General features: G+C 42.4%; 1 protein-coding gene across 1 annotated transcript in view; it reads right to left on the bottom strand.

Moving 5' to 3' along the window:
- The window catches only part of GPAT3 (glycerol-3-phosphate acyltransferase 3), a 28,648-nt gene extending 12,057 nt beyond the window's left edge, over positions 1-16,591 (bottom strand). The window contains exons 1-4 of the mRNA XM_037896796.2: positions 16,439-16,591; positions 14,741-15,045; positions 3,853-3,925; positions 1,020-1,290 (exon numbers count right to left, since the gene is read on the bottom strand). Coding sequence (XP_037752724.1) covers positions 1,020-1,290; positions 3,853-3,925; positions 14,741-14,884 — 488 coding nt within the window. The 5' untranslated portion in view covers positions 14,885-15,045; positions 16,439-16,591. The remainder of the gene's footprint in view (positions 1-1,019; positions 1,291-3,852; positions 3,926-14,740; positions 15,046-16,438) is intronic.
- Positions 16,592-23,068: the final 6,477 nt, after the last annotated feature.

The raw sequence follows: 23,068 nt of genomic DNA, 5'->3' as shown, positions 1-23,068 counted from the left end.
ATGTAATATCATTGGAAAACAACTCCCTGATCATTAATATTCTTGCATGATATACCTATGTCCGGTTAATCTACAAAGTTATACAGATGTGCTGAAAATGTGACTAAAACATGTTTATCGACTTCCCCTGAGGTGTCTGGTTTAAACAGGGTTTTCCAGACAAAGGGGCCAACACTTCAAGCCAGGTATGACCAAGGACAGTGGGCTATTCATTTGTATCTGTGATTGCAAGAAGATCATTTGCATTGTAAAAGTCACAAGCAGGAAAGTGCCAGTATGGCATCTACATGGATGTAGCACCCAGCAGGGGAAAGGAACTCTATCTGGGGATACCTTTCAGAAGAAGACATTTAAAAGGTTTACTGGACTATAAAGAGCAGGGGAGAAAACCCAAAAGTTATCCATTATTATCCAAGATGGCTAAAAGTCTCTGGAAATAGACTATAGCTGAGAAACCTGCTTAGACCAAGAATGTAGCCTTCTGAAATTAAGTTTAATTTTAGAAGCGTATTTTTATTTGTGCGTTTGTAACCATTTCTAGCTTTATTTCTTACATTTGGTATGACTTAACTCTATGCCCTTTTGTTAAGAAACTGGTCTGCCTTTTACTGTAAACGAACTCAGTGCTTTGACTGAAATGGAAGGATTGTCACCCACAGCTAAGTTAATAAGCTGCTCTCTGTACTATTGCTTTGAAGGAGCAGCAAACTTGATAAGGTTTTGTGGATGCTACAATAAAAGGGGCTGCAGAAAGATGTTCTTGGGGGGAGAATTTGCGGCTGGAAAGGTTGGCGAGTTCCCCTTACAAAGAGTAAGTGGGTGGTGGGAGCCTGAGTGAGACCTCCATGCTTGTAGGCTGGCTGTTGGTGTCAGGGCTGTGAGCTACAGCAGCAGAGCATTCTAGGTGCCCAGAGTTGCAAGAAGTGTTGGCTGAACCCCTTACCGGCCTGAGTGAACCCCAGTGTGTCACCACATACATACACATACATGAAAACCTGGTTTCCCAGCACTTGGCTCACCGAAGAGGCAGCAGGAGACAGTAGCGGATGAGGACCCCGAGGACCCATACTATAGTCAGACGCAGGCTGATGTAATGGAAGTTGACATTAGTCCTTGTAAGGAGGTTCCAGGAGACTAGTTCCTCTGAAGAAAACCTTTGGGTGACTTCATCTTCCACAATAACCTCAATCCCCTTCTTGGAGAAATAGAACACATCGGAGAGTTCAAAGTCTACTCTGTGCAGGCCTGCGATCTCCTTCTCCATAGTGGTTTCATCTCTCTGTATGATGCCTTAATAACAGAAATGTGAGGAAATCACTAGGTAATTGAACAGAGAATGGATTTAAACAGTTGTTCTGTTGTCACAAAGGATTACTTGCTGCTCTGTGCCGCTCAGATAGTGACCTAACAATATCAGAGCCACGTATGTCTGACTGCCAGAATAGCGTGTCATGGATTTGCAAATACTATGCAGCAGGTCAGTTCTTCATCACCCCTACCCCCAAAACGCAGACACTTATGCAACAAGGCAGACTCTCTTTCCTTCCTGACCGCTCTCTCCCTGTGGGTTTCCTAAACCATGGGTAGGATGAACATTAGAAACTAATCCATGTGTCCTCACCACAGCTCCACAGTCACCCCACAGAGAAGATACAGGTGGGTACTCTCATCCTTGCTTCAGTTATTCTGGAAGATACATATGCTTTGTCCCTTAGACAATAGCAGCTTAGGACTAGATGCAAGCAGTGCTCCACTTGGAAAAGTATAGAACAGAGACCCAATCTCATTTACATTAAGGTCCCTTTACACCACTCTGGCAATGCAATAGAGCCTTCCAGTGTAAATTACACTTACTCCAAGACCACTTTGCACTGCCAAAGAAATGTAACTGTGACTTGGGCACAGATTTCTCCTCCCCCAATGCTGCAAACCATATTTAAAGTGTTCATTCTCCACTCCCCAGCATCTTTCCTACCCCGGCACCTGTTTGTGTTGGACATTTTTGTTCACCACCACCCCAAGATGGTGGTGGCTAAAACCTGAAGAGCTGCTGAAAATAACTCATCTTTGGCCAGACTTGCAGCTAGCCTGCATTTGGCACCAGTTCAGCAGCCCCCCTGGTCAGCAGTAGCTCACAAGCCACAATTGTATTCACTTAACTGAGAAAAATCCTGCAGGCAGTTGTACCAACAGTTCCTGTAAGAAAGCAGAGCCCTACCCCCTACTATTTTATTTCATAAGACGATAAAAATTGAACTGCAACATTTGAACTTTGTCCACGTAGTGCAAAGGGAGCCAAGAAAAACATAAGGAGTTGTTCAGAGTTGCATTAGAAGTGGCAATATTCATTGCCCAATGTTTTTATTATGGTATAATAATAATCAAACAGACCTGTGCCATCGCTGGGTACCTCTTGGAGATCAGGGACAAAGTGTAAGTGCTGACTAGAGCTGAAGTCCTGCTTACGCAAGATGTTTTGAGGAAATCAGTAGCAGGCGTAGCCACACATGAGCCGTCTACTGATGTGATCTAGTATTTAACTGAGAGGCAGAATGACCTTGTGGTTGGGACACTGAACCAGCATTAATATCAGAGTTCAGTTCCCAGTTTGGCCAGACTACATGGCCTGGGGCAAGTCACTTGACTTCTGAGCTTCAGGCTCTGTCTACACTACCACTTTTGTCAGTCGGGGTGTGGAAACAAACAAACAAAAAAAAAAAACCACCATACACCTCCCTGACTGACATCAATTTCACCAACAAAAGTGCTGGTGTGGACAGCGCTATGTGGGCAGGATTGAGTCTCCTGCCGACGCAGCTAGCGCCACTTGTTGGGGGTGGTTTAATTATGCCTGCAGGTTCCTGCCATCAAAGAGCGGCTACGTGGGAGACCTTACAGCAGCACAGGCTTCGTGGTGCAGCTGTGCTGCTATAAAGGGCCGTAGTGTAGACATAGCCTCAGATCCCATCTGTGAAGTGCACATAATGCTCACTCCTGCCCTTAGCTTCCCTCTATTAACTAGGTTTTGCCATCCTTCGCACTGAGCAATACCTTACATAAGCAGGCCTACTGAAATAAATGGCGCTATTCTTGGAGTACAGTACTATTCCATGTAAGTAATGTTATATTTAGACCCTGCCCTGCAACCGAGTGCAGAGTGACTAAACCATTTAAAGGAGGTCACAAGTAAGAGCAGCAGAATCAAACCCTTAGCTCAGGGGTGGCCAACCTGAGCCTGAAAAGGAGCCAGAATTTACCAGTGTACATTGCCCAAGAGCCACAGTAATACGTCAGCAGCCCCCCAATCACCTCTCGCCCACCAGCAGCCCCGCCCCATCAGCTCCTCCCCCTCCCTCCTCGCACCTCCCAATCAGCTGTTTCCTGGCATGCAGGAGGCTGAGGTGGGGAGGGGGGAGAGGCACAGCAGGCTCAGGGGAGGGGGAGGGAAGGGGTGGAGTGGGGACAGGGCCTGTGGCAGAGACAGGGGTTGAGCAGTGAGCACTGCCTGGCCCACTGGAAAGTTGGTGCCTGTAGCTCCAGCCCCGAGTCGGTGCCTAGACAAGGAGCTGCATATTAACTTCTGAAGAGCTGCATGTGGCTCCGGAGCCACAGGTTGGCCGTCCCTGCCTTAGCTGCAAAGGGCCCTCCCTGCAAGATCCTTGGGGGCAGAGCCTGTATTTTACTAGGTGCCTGACAGTGCCAGCCACAGTGGGTCCCCGATCTTAGGCCTCTGGGTGCTACAATAGTAATTTAAGAAGATTAGTAGCTCCTTATTCCCCCATTTTAAAATAATCTGTTCCCCATTTTCCTCAGGTTAATCTTACTGAGACATTCTTCATTCAAAATTCTTACCACCGAAAGCAGAGTTCTTAAGTGTCTTTGCCTGCTCCTGTTTGACTCCTTTCTGGATTCGTATTGTGGCCCACTGTCCAAGAGAAAAAAAGTGTGCATTTAAGAGATAGCATTTGATGTTGTAACATTTGCTCACCATTAAAAGAACTTCCTATAGGGTAAGCGGTACTTCCCTTGAAAGCCATCTGCATTAAGTTCTCTTCACTAGACAGACAAACCATCACACACACCACTTCCGATTTTGTTCCTGTTCTTAAGCGTCTTGGTACAGATAAAATCCTGCCAGCAAGAGTCAGTGGAAACCAGTCATCCTAGACTCACTCTGCCAACTTTAATAGAACAGAATGCCAGTTCACAAAGTCAAGAGTACACATCATCACAGGATTTTTTTTTTTTTTTTTTTTTAAAAAGGTTTCATTAGTGGTCCTCAGCATCCAAGCAGAGCAGAGACCAAGCAGCTATAAGCCATGCCCCAGCTGCCAGAGTCATATTATGTCAGAAGAACCTCACCTTAGAGTGGGGGGGTGGGGGTGTGTGTGTAGAGGGAATACTCTATTGCTCATGGCTACAGAGATAAGCTAGAGATAAGGGTGTTCAATTTTGTGTGAGTAGACAGTTGGCAACCCTAGGCCCGAGGCTAATGGGAGCTACCGCCCCCTTCCTCCCAGTCTTCTTTTCTCAAGACGAAACATGCCCCGTTTTTTTAACTTTTCCTCATCAGTCAGGTTTTCTAAGCCTTTTATCATTTGTTGCTCTCCTCTTGACCTTCTCCAGATTGTCCACATCCTTCTTAAGGTATGGTACCCTAAACTGAACACTTCTCCAGCTGAGGTCTGACCTGTTCTGAATAGAGCGAGATATTCTCTCCCATATCTTACATGGGACACTACTGTTAATACACCCCCGAATGATATTAGCTTTTATTGCAGCTGCACCACACTGTTGGCTCATATTCCATTTCTGATCCACTATCATCCCCAAATCCTTTCCAGCAGTATCGCCAGCTAGGCAGTTATTCTGTATTTTGTAGTCGTACATTTGAGGGGGGTTCCTCTTAAATGTAGTACTTTGCACTTACCTTTATTGAATTTCATCTGGTTGATTCCAGACCAATTCTCCAATTGGTCAAGATCCTTTTGAGTTCTAATCTGTCCTGGGTTCTTGCAACCCCACCAATCTTGATCTCATCTGCAAATTTTATAAGCATACTCTCCACTCCATGTCATTAATTAAAATGTTGACTAGTACCAGTTCCAAGACAGACCCTGTGGGACCCCTTTATACACATACTCCCAGTTTGACAGCAGATAGCTACTCCGAGTATGATCTTTCAATCTGTTGTGCACCTAGTTTATAGGAATTTAATCTGGACCACATTTCCCTAATTGCTTATGACAATATCATGTTGGACTGTGTCAAAAGCTTTACTAAAAATCAAGATACATGACATCTACAGCTTCCCCCCATCCACTAGGCCAGTAAACTTGTCAAAGAAAGACCTTAGGTTGGTTTAGCATGATTTGTTCTTGATAAATCCGTGATGGCTATTCCTTATAAGCCTATTATCCTCATGGTTATTAAAAAGTGGTGGTTTAACAATTTGTTCCAGTATCTTTTCAGGTATCAAAGTTAGGCTGATTGGTCTAATTCCCGAGGTCCTCTCGGTTCCACTTTTTAAAGACAATACTAGATTTGCCCTTCTCCAATCCTCTGTGAGCTCACCTGTCCTCCAAAGGTAATTGCTAATGGTTCTGAGATTACTTCAAGAACTAGCTGAAGTACTCTTAGGGTGAATTTTGTCAGGACCTGCCAACTTGTATATATCGAACCTATTTTTTCCCCCCCATCTATTCTGCAATGTGTTCCTTCCCCCAGTTGTTAGTATTAACTGTGACCTGGTCCCAATCAGCCTTTTTAATCAAGTTTGATACAAAAGAGACATTGAACACCTCAGTCTTCTTGATGTCATCAGTTATTAGCTCTTTTTCCCTATTAAGTAGAGGGCCTACACTTTCCTTTGTTTTTCTCTTGCTCCTAATGGAGTTATAGAGCTACATGTTGCTTTAATCCCTTCTCTCAATAGTTTTAATAGACAGCATTTGTACCTCTGCTGGGATTCCCTCTCCCAGGAAACCGCATGAAGATATCAAAGATGCTCATGCCATCACATGCAGCTTCTCTTCCCTCACCCCTTCCATCCTATGACAAGACAAAACTTTTGGGGGCAGGCAGGGCCGGATTAAGTCAGGGACTTTAAGGGCTGCAGCCCAGGGCCATGGCTCAAGCGGGGCCCCGCAAAAATAAATCAGGCAGCGATCTCCAACTCTGGGCTGCTAAAAGTCTTGCAGTGTAGCGAGGTGCTCAGGCTGCCTGCCTGCCAGCAGGCCATAGCCCCACGCTGCTCCCAGAAGCCGCTGGCTGCTAGCACATCTCTGTAGGCCCTGGCAGGGGGAAGGAGAGGGGAGGCGGCTCCACACACTGCCCCCACCCCCAGCACCATCCCTGCAGCTACAGGGGTGGCGCTTGTGGGCATGGGCAGTGCACAGAGACATGCTGTCCCCCTCTTCCCAGGGGCCACAGAGATGTGCTAGCAGCTGACCACTTATGGGAGCAGCATGGGGCTATGGCAGGCAAGCAGCCTGCCTGAGCCCTGCTGTGCTGCCAGCCAGAAGCTGCCTGTAGTAAGCGCCTCCCGGCCAACGCCTGCACCTCACACCCCCTCCTTCACCCCATCCCCCTGCCCCAGATCAGAATCCCCCTCCCTCTCCCTGTATACTGAGTTGTATACAAACTCCCTCCCAGACCCTGCACCCCAATCCCCTGCCCCCTCCTGCACCGAACTCCCTCCCAGGAAAAAGACTTTTATACAGAGGCCCCACAAAATCTAATAACCCCGGGCCCACAGGAGAGTTAATCCAGCCCTGGGAGCAGGAAATATCTATTATATCTGTACAGTGCAGAGCAATAGGTCAGACCAGGACGCGCTTTTGGCCTCTAAAGGTATTACTTTTTTCAAATAAATGGTAAAAATATGAATTACAATAAGTGGCATCCATGATGTAAAGTTCTATCTTTCACTACTGGTCCAGGCTAGACACACTTTGGTACGTATATTGGGTTTTTTCCGCAGCCAATTGTCTTAGAGTAGTGATCAGAGATAAGTTTTGATCCCTACCTTTTTTGCATGAGAAAAGATAGAAATCAATAAAGTCACCAATTTAGAGTTTAGAAGGAGCAGATGGTGTCTCATTTGGAAGCATTCCTGATAAAGTTTAATGTTATTGCTGCACTACTTTAGACACAGCTAAGTCCATATTAAAGGCAGAATCAAATAGGTCTGAACACAGCAGAAATCAGTAGCAATCCTGAAAACACAGGATATTGAGACATGCATCTGTAGTGTTTGCAAAGTTGCAACATCACAATGTACAGCAATGCTTTGCAAGAGAGGCAGCGATCTTCAAGGCAGATAAAAATTGAAGTGTAATGTAAAGTAAAAAAAGTAACATCTACAGCTCAGACATGCTTGTCTGTCCTTCTCAAAGGGTACATTTGTCATTTTATGCTATTTTAGAGCATAAAATTGCTCTAAAATAGCCTGATCTGGGAGCTCCATAGTCACTTTTCCTACACAAAATCTGCTATACCATAGCAGAGTCTGGATTAAATCAGATTGCAATGTGCTTGGTGGGACACACAAAAAGAAAGGAAATTTCATCATTTTCTTGAGTTCATGCCTTGCTAGGAAGAGTATTTACTACAGGGAGAAAGTGCTACCATGTAACACTACCTAGTCACAAACATCAGAACCATGGTTAAAACACTCATTGCAGTCTTTCAGTATAAACTAGACCAAGCCACTTACAGCACATGAACAACCGAGCACAGGTTCTTTACAACAAAAAGCTAACACGTTGTAGCTTGACCTGAGGCACAAGGGGAAATATTCCACCTAGTCACTAGTTTCCAGGAAATGTTTTGTGCAATAGTATTTCTTGAAACATGAGTAATATTGCAAGATTTTGGCAAGTTTGATATGGTTTTCTGGCATTCTTCCCCCCTCCTCCCCTCTTTCTTGTGCTTGTTTCAAGAAGCTGAGCAAAAAAAAAAAAGCAGGGGGGGATGACGGCAGGGGGCGGCACTTAAGCAGGTTTTTTCAGAAATCTGATCTTCTGTCTGATCTATCCACACAAGTATTGACACTCTACAAGGCAGCACTTCCCAGCCCCTGAACTGGAAACATGTAGCCTCAGGTAGCTAATATTTTGGAAATCATCAGCTGTGAATCCTAAGGAAGGAAATGTGACAGATATGGCAATTTCCTGCATTAGCCTGGATATACCTTACTGAATCAAGTTAAGCCAATTTAGGACTTCATTGTATTAAAAATTAAAGTTTACGTACAGTCCCACAAGGATACAAAATGTCTCTAGGGAGGAGACCTGACAATGTAATCCCTGGCAAATGCTGCACTTCAAAGAACTACTATATTTGAAATAATGTGAACTTTTAAACATAAATACAGCCATATGAGGTCAGACCAATGGCCCACATACCCTAGTTTCAGCACCTATTTAAGACTGGATACGGGGCTTTCTTACTACTTTAAGACAGGGGTGCAGCAGCATCCCAAATACATGGTTTCTGCTTTGAGCTCCTCCCGCCTATAAAAATTGTTCCGGCACCATTGCTGTCCTCCAACAGTGGCCAGTGCCAGATACTTCAGAGGGAGTGATCAGGGCAATTTATCAAATTATCCACCCCCTATCATCCAGTCCCAGCTTCTGGCAGTCAGAGGTTTAGGGACACCCAGAACATGGGGTTGCATCCCTGACCATCTTGGCTAATAGCCATTGATGGAGCTATCCTCCATGAGCTTCTCTATCACTGGGTTCAAAAAAAAAAAAAAAAAAACACACAACCTTTTGGCCTTCATAACATCTCATATCAATGAGTTCCACAGGTTGACTGTGCATAGTGTGAAAGAGTATTTCCTTATGGATGTTTTAAATCTGCTACCTATTAATTTCATTGGGTGACCAGGGTTCTTGTGGTTTGTGAAGGGATAAATAACTCTTCCTTATTCACTTTCTCTGCACCAGTCATGATTTTATAGACCTCTATCATACCCCACCCCCTTTAGTTGTCTCTTTTCCAAGTGAACAGTCCCAGCCTTTTTAACCTCTCCTCATATGGAAGTTTTTCCATATCCCTCATCATTTATGCCCTTTTCTGGACTTTTTCCAATTCTAATATAACTTTTTTGAGACGGGGTGACTAGAACCCCATACAGTATTCAAGGTGTGGGTGTACCACAGATTTATAGTGGCATAATGATATTGTCTGTCTTATTATCGATCCCTTTCCTAATGGTCCCTAACCTTGTTAGCTCTTTTTATTAATTATTATTATTATTGCTGCTGCAAATGGAGGGCATGTTTTCAGAGAACTATTCAAAGAGATGTCAAGATGTCTTTCTTGGTGGTAAAAGCTAATTTAGACCCATTCATTTTGTATGGATAGTTGGGATTTTTTTTCCCCAGTGTGCATTACTTAGCATTTATCAAGATTGAATTTCATATGCCATTTTGTTGCCCAGTCATGTAGTTTTGTGAGATCCCTCTGTAACTCTCCACAGTCTGCTTTGGACTTAACTAGCCAGAGTAATTTTGTATCAGTTGCAAACTTTGCCACCTCAATGTCCCAGCACAGATTCCACTTGAACAATACTGGTCCCAGTACAGATCCTTTGAGATCCTGCTACTTACCGCTTATCTGTGAAAACTGCCCATTTAGTTCTACCCTTCTACAGCTAGGCTGCTATATACTTTTAGAGCTGTGCCTAAAGCATTAGCCAAACCAGAGCATTCTATTTCAGAAAGGTATTTTTTGTTCAGTGCATACCAAACTATCCTTCATACTAATGAAAGTCACATATGCACATTCCTGAGAGAATATATTGTACATCACAAGACAAAGTCAATCTTAGTTGAGAAAGACTTGACAATGCCTTTTGTGAACAAAGGTTCTTCCTGACCTTTGTTACCATTGCCTAAGGTCACAGACACTTTAAAAAAAAAAAAAAAAAAAACACATCTTTTTTTTAAGCTCAGTTTGACTTTCCTAAGCATTGAGAGATGCTACAAAGCTAGACCACAAATTATTAGAAACAGTTTAGAGGCTTTCCACACAGTGCTATTTGAAACTCTAGCAGAGCAAGCATAGGAAAAGCAGGTCTTGTTGCTTGGTTAAAACTGAGCAAAGAAGCATCTGCAGTTAAAGGACAAGAGCAGTAATTAGAAGCAAAGACCAGTCAAGTTCTCAGAAGTACAGCATTAGAAACATCAGTCCTTGCTTCAGCTATCTGTTCCGCGGTGCCATCCTAGAGGGATGCAGGCAGGTTGTATTTAGACCAGATGTTTCTATGCTACTTTTGTACACTGGGGGGAGAGAGGGGGAAGGAAAAGGAAAAGAAGAGGGCAAAAGATGACCTCAAGAGCAAAAGAAATGGCTCTTAAAAAGAGAGAGTTTCCCCTGCACTGCAAACAAGGCAGTGTTGTTTAATGCAAGAGAATCGGAAAGTGAAGTCAATTAGGGTTTTTTGCATTGGTCGGGGAGGGGGAGCAGAAATCTGCTATTAGCCCATGTACCTTTAGTTATACAGTAAGAACAGGCACATTAGGACTTAATAATAATAATAAAAAAAAAAAAAGCAGCTCTATTAGAAGCCCTCACAAGTGGGAGTTGTAGGAGATCAAGGGTATTTTCTACATTTAAGAAGTTAAAAGGTTTTGAAATTTCAAACAAAGAAAATCCAATTGGAATACACTTAGAACAATTTGTTAAACAGAGTTATCCTACATAGCTCTGAATTCCTACCTCTCTGCTAGAGAGCCGTGCAATGATAAAAACCAAGGAGTTAAAGGTATTTGCGGATGCTGTCCAGCAGAGCTGTGTGAATAATGGATTTTTGGTTTGCTAGCAATTCTCTCACACACACACTTCTGGTCAAATGACGCATTTTTGTTTTGACAAAATGGGACATTTTGTTTTGATTTTGACTATTTAAATATTTTCAGTAATATGAAATTTTAAAATAATAAGTTGTTTTAAACCAAACATTCAAAATGTTGGATTTTGAACATACCAAAATATTCCATTTTGTTTTCTTCCTCTTGAGTTTTCTTTTGAGGGGCAGCAATTGTTTCCACTGAAACCATTTGTCAAAACTGACTGGAGTTTACAAAATGTTTTAGTGCTGAGGAAATAGCAGTTTTGTTTTGTTTTTTAAAAACAGACGTTTTGGCCAATATTATTCACTAAAACCATGACTACGGAAGCAAAGTGTATTCATTTACCAGTTTTGTTAGCCACATGAAGATTCATATGTTTAAACCAGTTAGTTTATACAACCTCCACTCCCTCTTACACAAATACATAACACATTTTTGTTGTTTGTACCTTACTGGGTTTCCGAGAAAGGAAAGGGTGCAATTTACCTAGAATTTAAGGCCAGAAGGGACCATTGTGACCTAGTCCTGCATGGCACAGGCCACAGAATTTCATGAAGTGAAAAAACAACACCTAATCTTTAAAATATTACATGACAAACAAACAAAAATGACCACATCCCTAGGTAAGTTGTTCTAATGATTATTAGAATCAGTCAGTGGAGGATTAATGATTTTGCCAGCCCCGCCCCCACCCCCCCACCTCACCACCTCCTCCCCTGAGCGCGCCACTGGGTTCTGCTTCTCCCCGCTCCCTGCCAGTGCTTGTGCATGAAACAGCTTCGCGAAGGAGGGGGAACACGGCGCGCTCAGGAGAGGAGGTAGGGCTGGGGCGGGGATTTGGGGAAGGGGACCAATAGGGGCAAGGAGGGGGCAGGGATTGAGTGGAGTTGGGGTGGGGTCGGGGGCAGAGGTGAAGGGTGCAAACCTGCACCAGGGGAAGCAGCCTCTGGCTGCCCGTGCAAATTTGTTGGCCTAGGCATTAATACGCCGCTGGACTCAGTGTTAAAGGTTTGCGAGTTATTTCTAGTCCGAGTTCCTTTAACTTCAGCTTCTAGCTACTGGTTAGTGTCATGCCTTTGTCTGCTAGACTAGAAGCAGACTCTACTCTAACTCTGTTAGAAGTTGTCCATGATTAAGTCACCTCTAAACTATCTCTTGGATAAATAAATAGATTGAGCTGCTTAGTCTCTCGCTCCAAGTCAGGTTTTCCAAATGCAAGATAATTTTTATAGCTCTTTTCTGAACCTCATCTAATTTGTCAACATCCTTTTTAGGATGACACCAGAAATGGACACAGTATTCCAGTAATAATTTCACTAGTGCCATATAGAGGTAATGTCTTCCTAGCTTTATTCTATCTTCCCCAATTTATACATACGGGGATAGCCTTTGCTCATCCCTGGCACAGCATCGCCAGCCCACATTCACCTGCTTATCCCTCATGCCCTCCCCTCAGCACCTCCATGACTTTTCGGTTACTGATTTCCAAGCAACCGTGCCTCATTCTATCAGCACAATGAACATTCTTAGCTCCTAAAAAGGTATCACCTTACAGCTTTAAATAGATAAAATGTGTATTACTCAAGTAAGGCCAGTTTACCAAGATATTCAGATTGCTCCATACAACTAGTGGGGCATTAAATGGCAGATCAACCTGGGTCATCTCAACAAAAACATTGAATAGCATTGGGCCAAGAACAGATCCCTGTGGGGACGACCCCTCCACTAGAAATAACTCTTTTGGATCACTCATTTATTTAAAGTATCAGAGAGGTAGCCATGTTAGTCTGGATCTGTAAAAGGGCAAAGAGTCCTGTTGCACCTGATAAACTAACAGACGTATTGGAGCATAAGCTTTCATGGGTGAATACCCACTTTGTCGGATGCATGTACGTCATAAGCAAAGCTTATGCTCCAATACATGTGTTAGTCTATAAATGTGCCACAGGACTCTTTGCCATTTATTTAAAGTTACTCTAAGATCTATCAGACAGTTTTTAAAAAGCCATTTATTAAGTGCTACTTTTTGGCATAGCACTTTAAAAAAAAAAGAAAAAGAACGAAAAAAGATCAGAACGTTGTGGGATACCAAATCCTGCTTCCGTAAGGCATCTGAATAGATTATCTCAACCAAACTGGTAACCTCACAGACCACCACCAAGTTTAACAAGATCAATTTTCTATAAAACCCATGTTGACGGGCATAAACAGAGGCAGCATGATTTCCTGGTTGTTTCCCAGTATGTCCTGCCACGATTTCACCCAGGACCAGTGTCAAGCTAAACAGCTGACAGTTACCCCCGTAAATCCTGGTTAATTTCTTTTAAAAAAAGGCATTAGCTCCTCCTTTCCCTTTGCTCCTCTAGAACGTCACACAATTCCACCTTCAACCTACCCCTAACCAGCACTCTCCTGGAGAAGTAGATTTCCGTAGAGGAGGAAGATGGCAGGGGGAAAGAAGGAGATCAGCTCACATGCCCACCCCACTCAGAAGATGATGGGAAGCTGAATTGTTGCACAAGTTCAGCACTCAAGAAAGCTGTGCATGTGGCCATCATTGCCAGTACAATGAGTATTTATGTGCTAAGTGACTGAAGTATAGCACGGCAGGGACTGCCAGGAATTAACATCATGTGGAATCTGAACAGTGACATCGTACTCAGGTCAAGGGGCCACATTAAATGCAAGGCATTACAAGTTAAGCACCTAACCCCACCGAGATTCTCGCCTGACCTGGAGAAAGTGAGGCAAGAGAGTGTTTTGCTAAGAATAGCCTTGAGAAAATGCTCCATAGAGCATCAAAACTGGATTTTTCCCCGAGCATCTCCTTGGGTAGCAATCCATTGCATAGGATTGGTTAGACAACCTACTTGTGATGTAGCACACACATGGACAACGTTCCTGCTTGGCCTGTGCTATCATGGCTTATACTCCATTGTATGTGATATTTGGTCAAAATTTAAAACTGTGGCAATAATATGTTAACTTCAACGCTATTCAACCGGAGAATGTTATTTAGAAAATGCGGGTATTCAACAAGCATAAAGGTCAGCAAGACTGAGGTAGATACAACATTCATAGCTGGTCCCCTAAACTATAGCTTATAAGCAGCTTGGCACAGATGACTGTGGTCAGAGGCGTTAAAAAGGAGAGGAAGGCAGAACACTACTGCACTGTGCAATGCAAGGTACATTATGTTCTTACCCTTCTCCATCCAGAGACTGGATTTCAGCCTAGAATGTTATTGCATGACGGGGGTACCAAGGTGTTAACATGTGGGATTTTAGAATAATCACTGGCTGTTCAGGTTTTCACACTCACAGTTTAGTATTATGCTATCACAAGTGTGGATGAGAACACAACAGAACATTTTAGCAAGGAAACGGATTTTTGGTTCAGAAACTGGCATGAAATTATTCTGAATTTGTGCAGTTTCATGATAGTTTCTTTTAAAGCAGGCATTTACCCCTCCACTGTCTATACTTCATGTGGAATGATCTCCTGTATGCACAGCTTGACTATCAGCTCATTCATTGGACCAATAGAAAGTGAGACAGATTAAATGGCACCAGGGAGCAAAGTTAGTCCTTATTTAGGACTGTAAAGTATGTAGCATTCCCAGGAACTCAGTGTTTTCCAGTGTTGACTAGCCAGCCATTGGCAGATGGCTCATCCAGAGAGAGAGCACACCCTCTTGAGTTAGAGAAACTGAATCATGCAAGGAGAAGTGGTTATGCAGAAGTCACAGCAGAATTACTGCTGCAGACTAGAAGCTTTTACTGGAAACACCCTTACCACCACCAAAAAACAAAAACATGTCCCGGTCGCCCCCCTCCCTTGTATTAACTATACAGTTTTAAAGGCCACCAACTCACCTCCAGGGTTTTTACTAAAATTCTCATGTAGACTTCAGAAATCCCCAGCGACACTCCGAACACCGATGGCAACACGATCAGTGTAATCACCACAGTGAGCCAGACGGACAAGACCTTGGCTGCAGCAGAGATGAGGTCCTCCATGATCGCTAGAACCCCTGCTCCAGAGGGGACCCTCTCCCGCCGCTTCCTGGATCGCTGCTGGCGGCTGAGAGCCAAGCGAGAGATTTGTGTCGTCCGCCCTCTCCTGCTCCGCCCCGTTAAATAATTCCGCTCAAGATCCGGTCAGCAGCTGCAAACCCTCTCTGCAGGGAAAGAACAAATGCGAGGGGGAGAGGGCAGATATGGGACCCTTTGGTGCAAGAAGCCAGAGATGAATAGCATGCAGCTACAGTCTGTGATGGGAAAAGCCAGGTGCAGACCAAGATGAGAGAAGGTGGGCTCGGAGATGTGCTCCCCTTGAGTCCCATAAACTTGGAAGGGGTTAAAATGGCTAACTGAAAAGGGAACCCAGTTTGCCTGTCGCTCGCTTCCTCTCCCAGGTGTAACGGAGCAGGCTTATGCAGAGCCAAGGTGGATGGGATCACAGCCGTTTCAATTGCATGCGGCTAGCGCACAATGCTTGGGGCACACGTATGCGCCTCTGGTACTGGGGACACATCAAAAAGGAAAGCCCAGAAAAGAGACACCTTGGTGGATCTTCCCCAGAAGGTTTCATTTCCTTTGGCCAGGGTCACGTATTTTGCTTTCAACAGCAGCAGTGAAAAGTACAAGAGTAAGAGGACACTTTAAAAATAAAATAAAATTTAAAAAAAAACAAAAAACCCCCACATCATCTTTAAAAAAATCTAGCCAGTTTCAAAGAAATCCCCAGCACTTTGAAAGTAGTCTCAGATACGACACCTCCCCGTATCTTCCAGTTTTAGTCATATTCTTATCTTAACACGAGTTTTTCCTCCCTTCCCCCAATCCATATAAATCAACAAAGGAAGCAATTAGACGATATACAAATTTATCAACCGCACGCGTTTTTTAAAAAGGCCTTCCCTTATCTCATATGTGACCACTGCAGACAGCATAAAAGGGTTACGTTTCAGTTAAAATGGTTTCTCTCGGATCCCGTCTCTCAGCAGGTATTGGAGGCAGGCAAGAAAAGTTTAAACAGCCACAGGAGAGCTACAGGTTTCAGAGTAGCAGCCGGTTAGTCTGTATCCGCAAAAAGAACAGGAGGACTTGTGGCACCTTAGAGGCTAACCAATGTATTAGAGCATAAGCTTTCGTGAGCTCTAATAAATTTTGTTAGTCTCTAAGGTGCCACAAGTCCTCCTGTTCTTTTTAGTAGAGCTACAGTTTGCTAAGACCAGCAAAAAAGAAGACCAGGTTTATAATGGAGAACATGAGTTGTAAATTCCCTGCTAAAAGTCTAGAAGGGGCTCTTGAAAAATAACTGCCCACAGTTCAGCCTTTAGCGTGCACAGTAACTTTGTTTAATGTTTCCGTTTAAGAACAAGCCTTTAGGCTACTTTGCCATTGTTCAAGACAGAAGCAAACGTATCGCACTGAGCAAAACAGATTTCCTTCGTACAGGTTACTTTAACTAGGCAATTCACTCAACTTTTAAGTAAACACTGTTTAAACCCTGCTAGTAATTTGCAATTGTTATTACCCAGAGTAGTACAATAACCACTCCCTTCTTACCTGACTCAGGGCTTCCTGAGCAAAGAGCACAAAGGGAAAACATGCTGGGCGAGGGCTGGCACACATATATTTCCTGCTGCAATCAAGAAACAGGAAAAGCTACCAACGTTTGCATACCATAATTCACTTAGCAGAGAGACAGTTTTACCATAAACTTTGTATTACTCCAACCCCCACCCGGCCTGACTTTTCTGTGCAATAGCGTTCTCCCTGGTAGAAAAGAGAAATGCAGTAGGAGGGAGAACAGAGGAAAGGAATAGATTAAGGATAACTGCCTCTATTGGGATAATAATAAAAATAATGATTCATCATAATAATGAATGAATAAATCATAAACACTTTGTGTCTATACAGAAAGCTTTTCATTCGTACAGATCAAAGCACATTATGAAGGTAAGTAAGGTAGCATTATTTCCAATTTACAGCTGGGGAAACTGAGACCCAGAGACATTATTAAGTGACATGCTCAAGGATACACAGTGAGTCTATGTCTGAGCCCATAACAGAGCCCAGGTCTCCTGACTCCAGCCCTGTAGCTGAGGTGGGGCCTGACAAGGTGATTTGTTTACCTTGTTGATTGTACACACACCCTGGCAATGCTGATGGAATGGGAGTTACTATGGTTTTTTTTTACCAAATCTGGATTTTGCAATTGGAAAAATGCACTTTCTCAAGGCAAAGGCTTAATCAAACATGAAAACTTCTTAGTCCACTTGAATGCAATGGCTGACTAGACTGCAACAAGGAAAAGAGAAGCTGCAGGATTTTGGAGTGGGGGGGATTGTTTTTGTTTTTTTTTTTTTCCTATTTCTACACTTCTGAGACAATCAGGGTCCAGACACCCCAAAGAGAGAACAGTGGATGTAAACCCAAAAGAATATGCTATTCAATCAACCTGTTGTATACAATATTACTGTGTATAAATATATGTCAAGTTAGATTCCTTATGAAAGCGTGTAATATTCTGAACCTGATTATTGCTTTGAGATATGTACACAAACTGTGGTTAGGAATTTATGCATTTGTGTATATAAAATTGTGCTCATAATTTGTGCAGCAACATTCAGCTCTACCTCACTACAGAAAGGTGAAAAAATCACCAGAGGAGGCCACCTCACTAACCAGAGGAGATTAGTTCCAAGTACCTAGCATTGTACAAGCCAGAAACTATAATGGTGGACCATTAAAGTTAATGAGAAAACACAAACAACTTGAAACTGAAAAGAAACCTCTCCTCCCGGAAAACTAAGAAAGGAGAGGGGGAAAAAGAGAGAGAGAAGGCGGGGGGGACCTTTTAAAAACAGGCTCTTCAGCACCTACACAAAAATCCCTTATCTTGAAGAAAGCTCCTAAACTTGATGTGGTAGATCCACCATACAAACTATTTACTAATTTTGTTATTTCAGTTTATTCATGTGCTCAGCAACATTCCTGACTTATGAATTTGATTATGATATTTATTTTATCGTAACTTCCTTTTTCAGGTGCCACAATTGTTGCTTTAGTGTCATCCTCACAAATTGAAAGAAAGAGGTATTATTTAAAAACCTTTGCAAAAACTTATCCAGTTTGCTGTGATAAATGAGTTGTCTCTGAGAGGAGATCAAGATATCATAAACTTCAAGGACTTAGATCTACTCTGAACGATTCATCAAAAACCTTTTTATCAACCTACTTTAATTTACTGCAGGACAAGATCCAAAATTCAAGGATGCTCTGAACGATTCTGAAAAATGAAAAGTACACTTCTGCTGAAATTCAGAATGAAGTAACTGATATTATGAAGAAGATAGTTTTGAAAGATATGTTGAAGATACTGAGAAAAATAGTGAGGTAGTGTCACATTTCAGGCAGAAGAACTTGACAATGGATGCTGTGAATATTGAAAATGTGTCCATTGTTTTACGCTATTCTGTTGATATCAAAGCCAAGGAGAGACTTACTTGAGTAGTCCAACTGCATGGCCTCACTGCTGAAGATCTCACACAACATATTTTGAAAGATTTGGGTCTTGACCTTCAAAATTCTTTATGGGCTTTCTTTGATGGTGCCAAAGTTATGTCAGAGTGCAAAGGAGGTGTACAAATGCTTTTGCAGCAGAAATTAAACAAACAAATACCTTACACACACTGCTTGAGTCACCTATTACATCTGGTGGTTACACACATGTGTGGAAAGAGCTCAGCAGTGGCAGATATGTTCTCAAATTGTAAGTCTATACACTTTTTTTTACAGGCATGAAGTGAGTGTGCTGTACAAAGACAAGCACCTGCAAAGACTCATAGAAACAAGATGGACTGGTCACCTGAAAACCTTGGAAATAATCCTCAATAATTTGGAAGTGATTCAGAGTATTCTGTCAAACATTGTGAATGGATATGGAGACTTGTCCACTATTGGAAGTTAATCATCGAAAAAATTCTTGTTCTTAGCTGAGGTTATGAGAATGATTTTGAAAGAGTTTGCTTCTCTGAACAATTACCTTCAAAAGAAACTAATGCACCTTGCTAGCAGTGTTGAATTGATTACTGTTGGCTGTGAAGAAAATGGGGGGTGGGGGGAGAAATATGCTTGAAGATTTTTTTCTTGAAGATTTCATCCAAGCACTCTGGTTTGAAACATGCATCAACAGCATCAACATTAAGATATGCCACCAAAAGAGCAAAGGTATTGCCCCTAAAATTTCAAGATTACATAGTTACTGAGCACTTACCCCAGGGTTCCAAAGTGTAAATGAGCACCAGAGGTCCCAAATTTATCATTAATTGTTTGATGAAACCAGTAGTGAATTGCAAAGGAGATTTTCTGAGAACTCCAAGTTATACAAAAGCTTGTCAGCAATCTATTCCACCAGATCGCCAGACTTCTTGAAATTGGAATTACTGTGAGCTTCAATTGATTTGCTTGGATTAGATATGGAGACAGTGAAAGCTGAAATGGCTGTATTTAAACCACTGATAGATAAGAGAAATTGCAAAGAATTTGAAGAAGTTCTAGGTGCTGCTATGGAAATAAAGGATGCTTTCCCATATATTTTTGAAATTTCTATAATGGTCTCTGTTGTTTGGAGCATCAGCTGCAGCTTGTGAGAATTCCTTTTCGTGTTTGAAAAAAAAATTATCACACCAAAGGATGAACATGACCCATGAAAGAAAGAGAAACCTAATTCTCTTGTCATATGAAAGTGATTTGACTTCAAAACTGAACCTGGATGTCTCTGTGGAGGAATTCAGATACTGTTATCCAAGAAGACTTCAACTTTAGTTTCATGAACAGTGTTTACATTACATAGCACTTTCATGTTAAGATCTATACTTTTATATTTCTGAATCTTTTAATTTTTTGAATGCTTGAATATTTGAACAAGTATAGAAATATCTATCTTATCTTTTCTTATTTCATAAAAATAAATTGTAAAAGGCTTCTGAGACTGTGTTTTTCACTAAGTACCTGAACTTCTGAAGGCAAGCACAACTGCCTCTCTTTTCGTGCAGTCTGCTTCCCCATGCCTATGTCCTAGCTATGGGGCTGCCTGATTCCTATCCCTTCGGTCAAACCCAGGAATTGTTAGTTATATACCTACAACTGGGTCTGCTCAGAGAGCTATCAGGAAATAACCTATCAGGAAATAATCAGGAGGAGAAGGTGAGCTGCTACCTAAGAAATGCAAAGCTTCTGGCAGCACAGCTCTTGGGCTGAGCTTTAGGAACGGGCATTTGGAGAGCTGGAGGGACAAAAAAGGACTGAGGAGTATTAGCAATTCTCCCTCTAGTGATATAGTTCCACCAGTGCTAGCAATGTTGGAGTACTTGTGTTGACAAGAGAGCAGGGACAGCTTTAGCTGAGGTCCACAGGGCCCCCATCTCAGGTCTGACCATCATGACAGAGGAATGGCTGGACCAAACCTGAGATGGGAGCCCGGGGCAAGTTCACCCATTGCATATTGGTTTATCCAGGCCCTATTTCTGTGGTGCAGTTGCACCCAAGGACTGGCCATGCTGTGTGAAGTCATTCAATAAATCAGAAGATCACTTTAACATGAAGTCTTAGATCATTAATCCAAGTGGTTCCTAGCATCCTAGGATTCAACAAAGACCTGATACGATGAAGAAGACAGAGGCCTAAAGGTATTTAGGCTTCTAACTTTCACTGAACTCAATAAATCAATGGAAGTCAGGAGTCTAAATATCTTCAATGATCTGAGCAAGAGTATCTGCTCGCTTTTTACCAGGCTCTCTGTGTTGTGTCTCACACTCTCTTTTCCTCCCACCCACCACCCTGCTCCTTCACACTTCACCAAAGTTTGTTGGAAACTTTGGTATTTGAAGTACATGCTTCCTTCAAGACTTAAACAGCACACATTGCTAATTGCTGCCATGAAGTGGGGCTAGCCCAAGCGTACCATGCCCAAAGTCACACCTGATGTCCATGTTAGAACTGGGAATAGAATCCAGATCTCTGATTCTAACGCCTTCACCACAAGATCACATTTCTGTATTAGAAATTCCACATTGCCTTGTGGATATTGGAGTCAACAATTCAGCTACAGGAAAGTTTATCTGATTTTTATATTTGAATGGTTGCTAATTGTCAAAGGTAGCTTTTGGCAGAGAACTTTCTGTGAGTGTTAGATGGGGAAAAAAGAAATTGTATGTGGGAAGATTTATTTAATACTAGAAATTCTTTGAGAAAAAATTACACCTAGATTCATTATCATTTTTAAAGTAAAAATTTAAAATACATATCTATAATTAACAAATCCAGGGACACCGAGGACTTCACAGTGGTCTCTATACACACCACAGTGGGTTTGGTGATGTGGAGACTTGTCTGCTAGACTCGACAGAGACCACCAACTTATTTCTGATGGACTACCAGGCACCCTTCAAATTGTGATGTGTTCTCCAAATCTGGATTGGTTTCAAACCAGAGGTGTATATGTGGAAGGCTCTGTGCCCCATTTCCAAACCTCTGAATCATACAGGGGCTGAAGTCTACTAATATCTTTGAGATAGAAGAAAAATTCTGATGATCTGTAGATTTTTTTTTTAAATTCAGCAGAAAAGAACAACAATTAGTTGCAATAATGCATCACACAGAAATAACATGTTCCTGTTCTATTGTAATGACCTGACTAATGTGTGTACCACTGCCCTTGACATGATGGAATCAGAACTGCTCAAGTGCAAGTCATAGCCCCTATACTGCTAGCAGCTAATGGAGATTCTCCTTTAGCTCAAGTGTCATACACCTTTGTTTTTCAGAATACAAGAAGTACTGCTGCTGTCCCACTTGCAGTGTAGTTCCAGTCAACCAAAGCATGATGACAGCCATGAAATTTTTAGGTGGCCAAAGATTTTTGTTTTTTCTCCTGGACGTCACATGCTCAAGCATGACAAGCCACTCTGTGTACATTTAACAGGATAAGTGCATTGTAAGTAAGGTGGTGAAAATACAAACACAAGCTGCTATTTTAGTACCTGGAGGGGTGTCCCTGCTCCTCACCCCCCCACACTCCTTGATATTTCTTTTAAATGAGCAGATCATCAATATTGAAGCGAAGAGAATTCAATTCTGCTTTTGAATTGCTCTTGGAATCTTCTCTTTCTCCAGGTACAGCAGGGGAAAATATGCCTAGTCATTTGAAAGTGTCCTAATAATTACAGAGCCGCTGGCAAAGCCCTACAATAAATTATGCTAAAGTTCACTCTAAGTGAATAGTTTGCATTCTGATCAAAGAATAACTGGCTGTTAACTACAAAAAAAATTGCTGACTTATAAAGAAACTGCTTTCCTTGCACTATGGCCTTTGTCTTAAAAAAACTCAGCTGTTTTCAACCTGAACACGTGGCGATAAGTCATTTTCAAACTAGTTCCACCATTTTGCTTTATCCGTCCCCACTGTAGTCTGTGAGGGAATAAGGCACATTTATTTCACCTGTTCTGGATTAATTGCCATTTAGGCTAAGCCTAGCTCAAATCAGCAAACGTATTTTGCAAACAAGAGGGACTTTCTACTCTGAAACCCTATGGCTAGATCCTCGGCTTGAGTAAATCTACATAGCTCCGTTGAAGTTAATCAGGCTATGCTAATTTTCACAAACTGAAGATCTGGCCCCTAAATTAAACAGAGCTGGAATTCTCCACAAAACTTGTGACACTAGCAGCCCAGGTGCCACCTCAAGCCAAGGACCGCATGTCTCAACTGAACACTGACAAATACATAGCTGGAATCAGTCTGGATCCCGTGTGTCAGTATTGTTACAATAGCTATTAGGATTAGAAGAATATTTAATGTTTAGACTTTACAGAACGCTTGTGAGTTGATGTATGCATTAATCTGTATCCTATATTGTAAGGTAATATGTGAGTGGTTGTATTGTGAGCCTCTGTGACTGTGTAAATCATCAGACAGGAGAGAAACATTAACTAGTGTGAAGTGCTGATCTCCAACAGAAGGTGCCATGTCCTGGCCAACAAGGAAGGCCCATCAACACCAGACAGATTATTGTGGGATATTAAAGAGAACAAAAGGCATTGGTTGTTCTACCCTCCCCTGTGAAGATGAGTCACGCAAGTCGATTTCTCTTGTTGGTTGAATTTGCTGCTCAGAGCACAAAGGAAGAGGGC

Source organism: Chelonia mydas, chromosome 4, assembly GCF_015237465.2.
Source record: "Chelonia mydas isolate rCheMyd1 chromosome 4, rCheMyd1.pri.v2, whole genome shotgun sequence".
NCBI lineage: Eukaryota > Metazoa > Chordata > Testudines > Cheloniidae > Chelonia > Chelonia mydas.
Note: the sequence above shows the minus strand (reverse complement) of the source record. Positions and strands in the feature narration are given on the sequence as shown.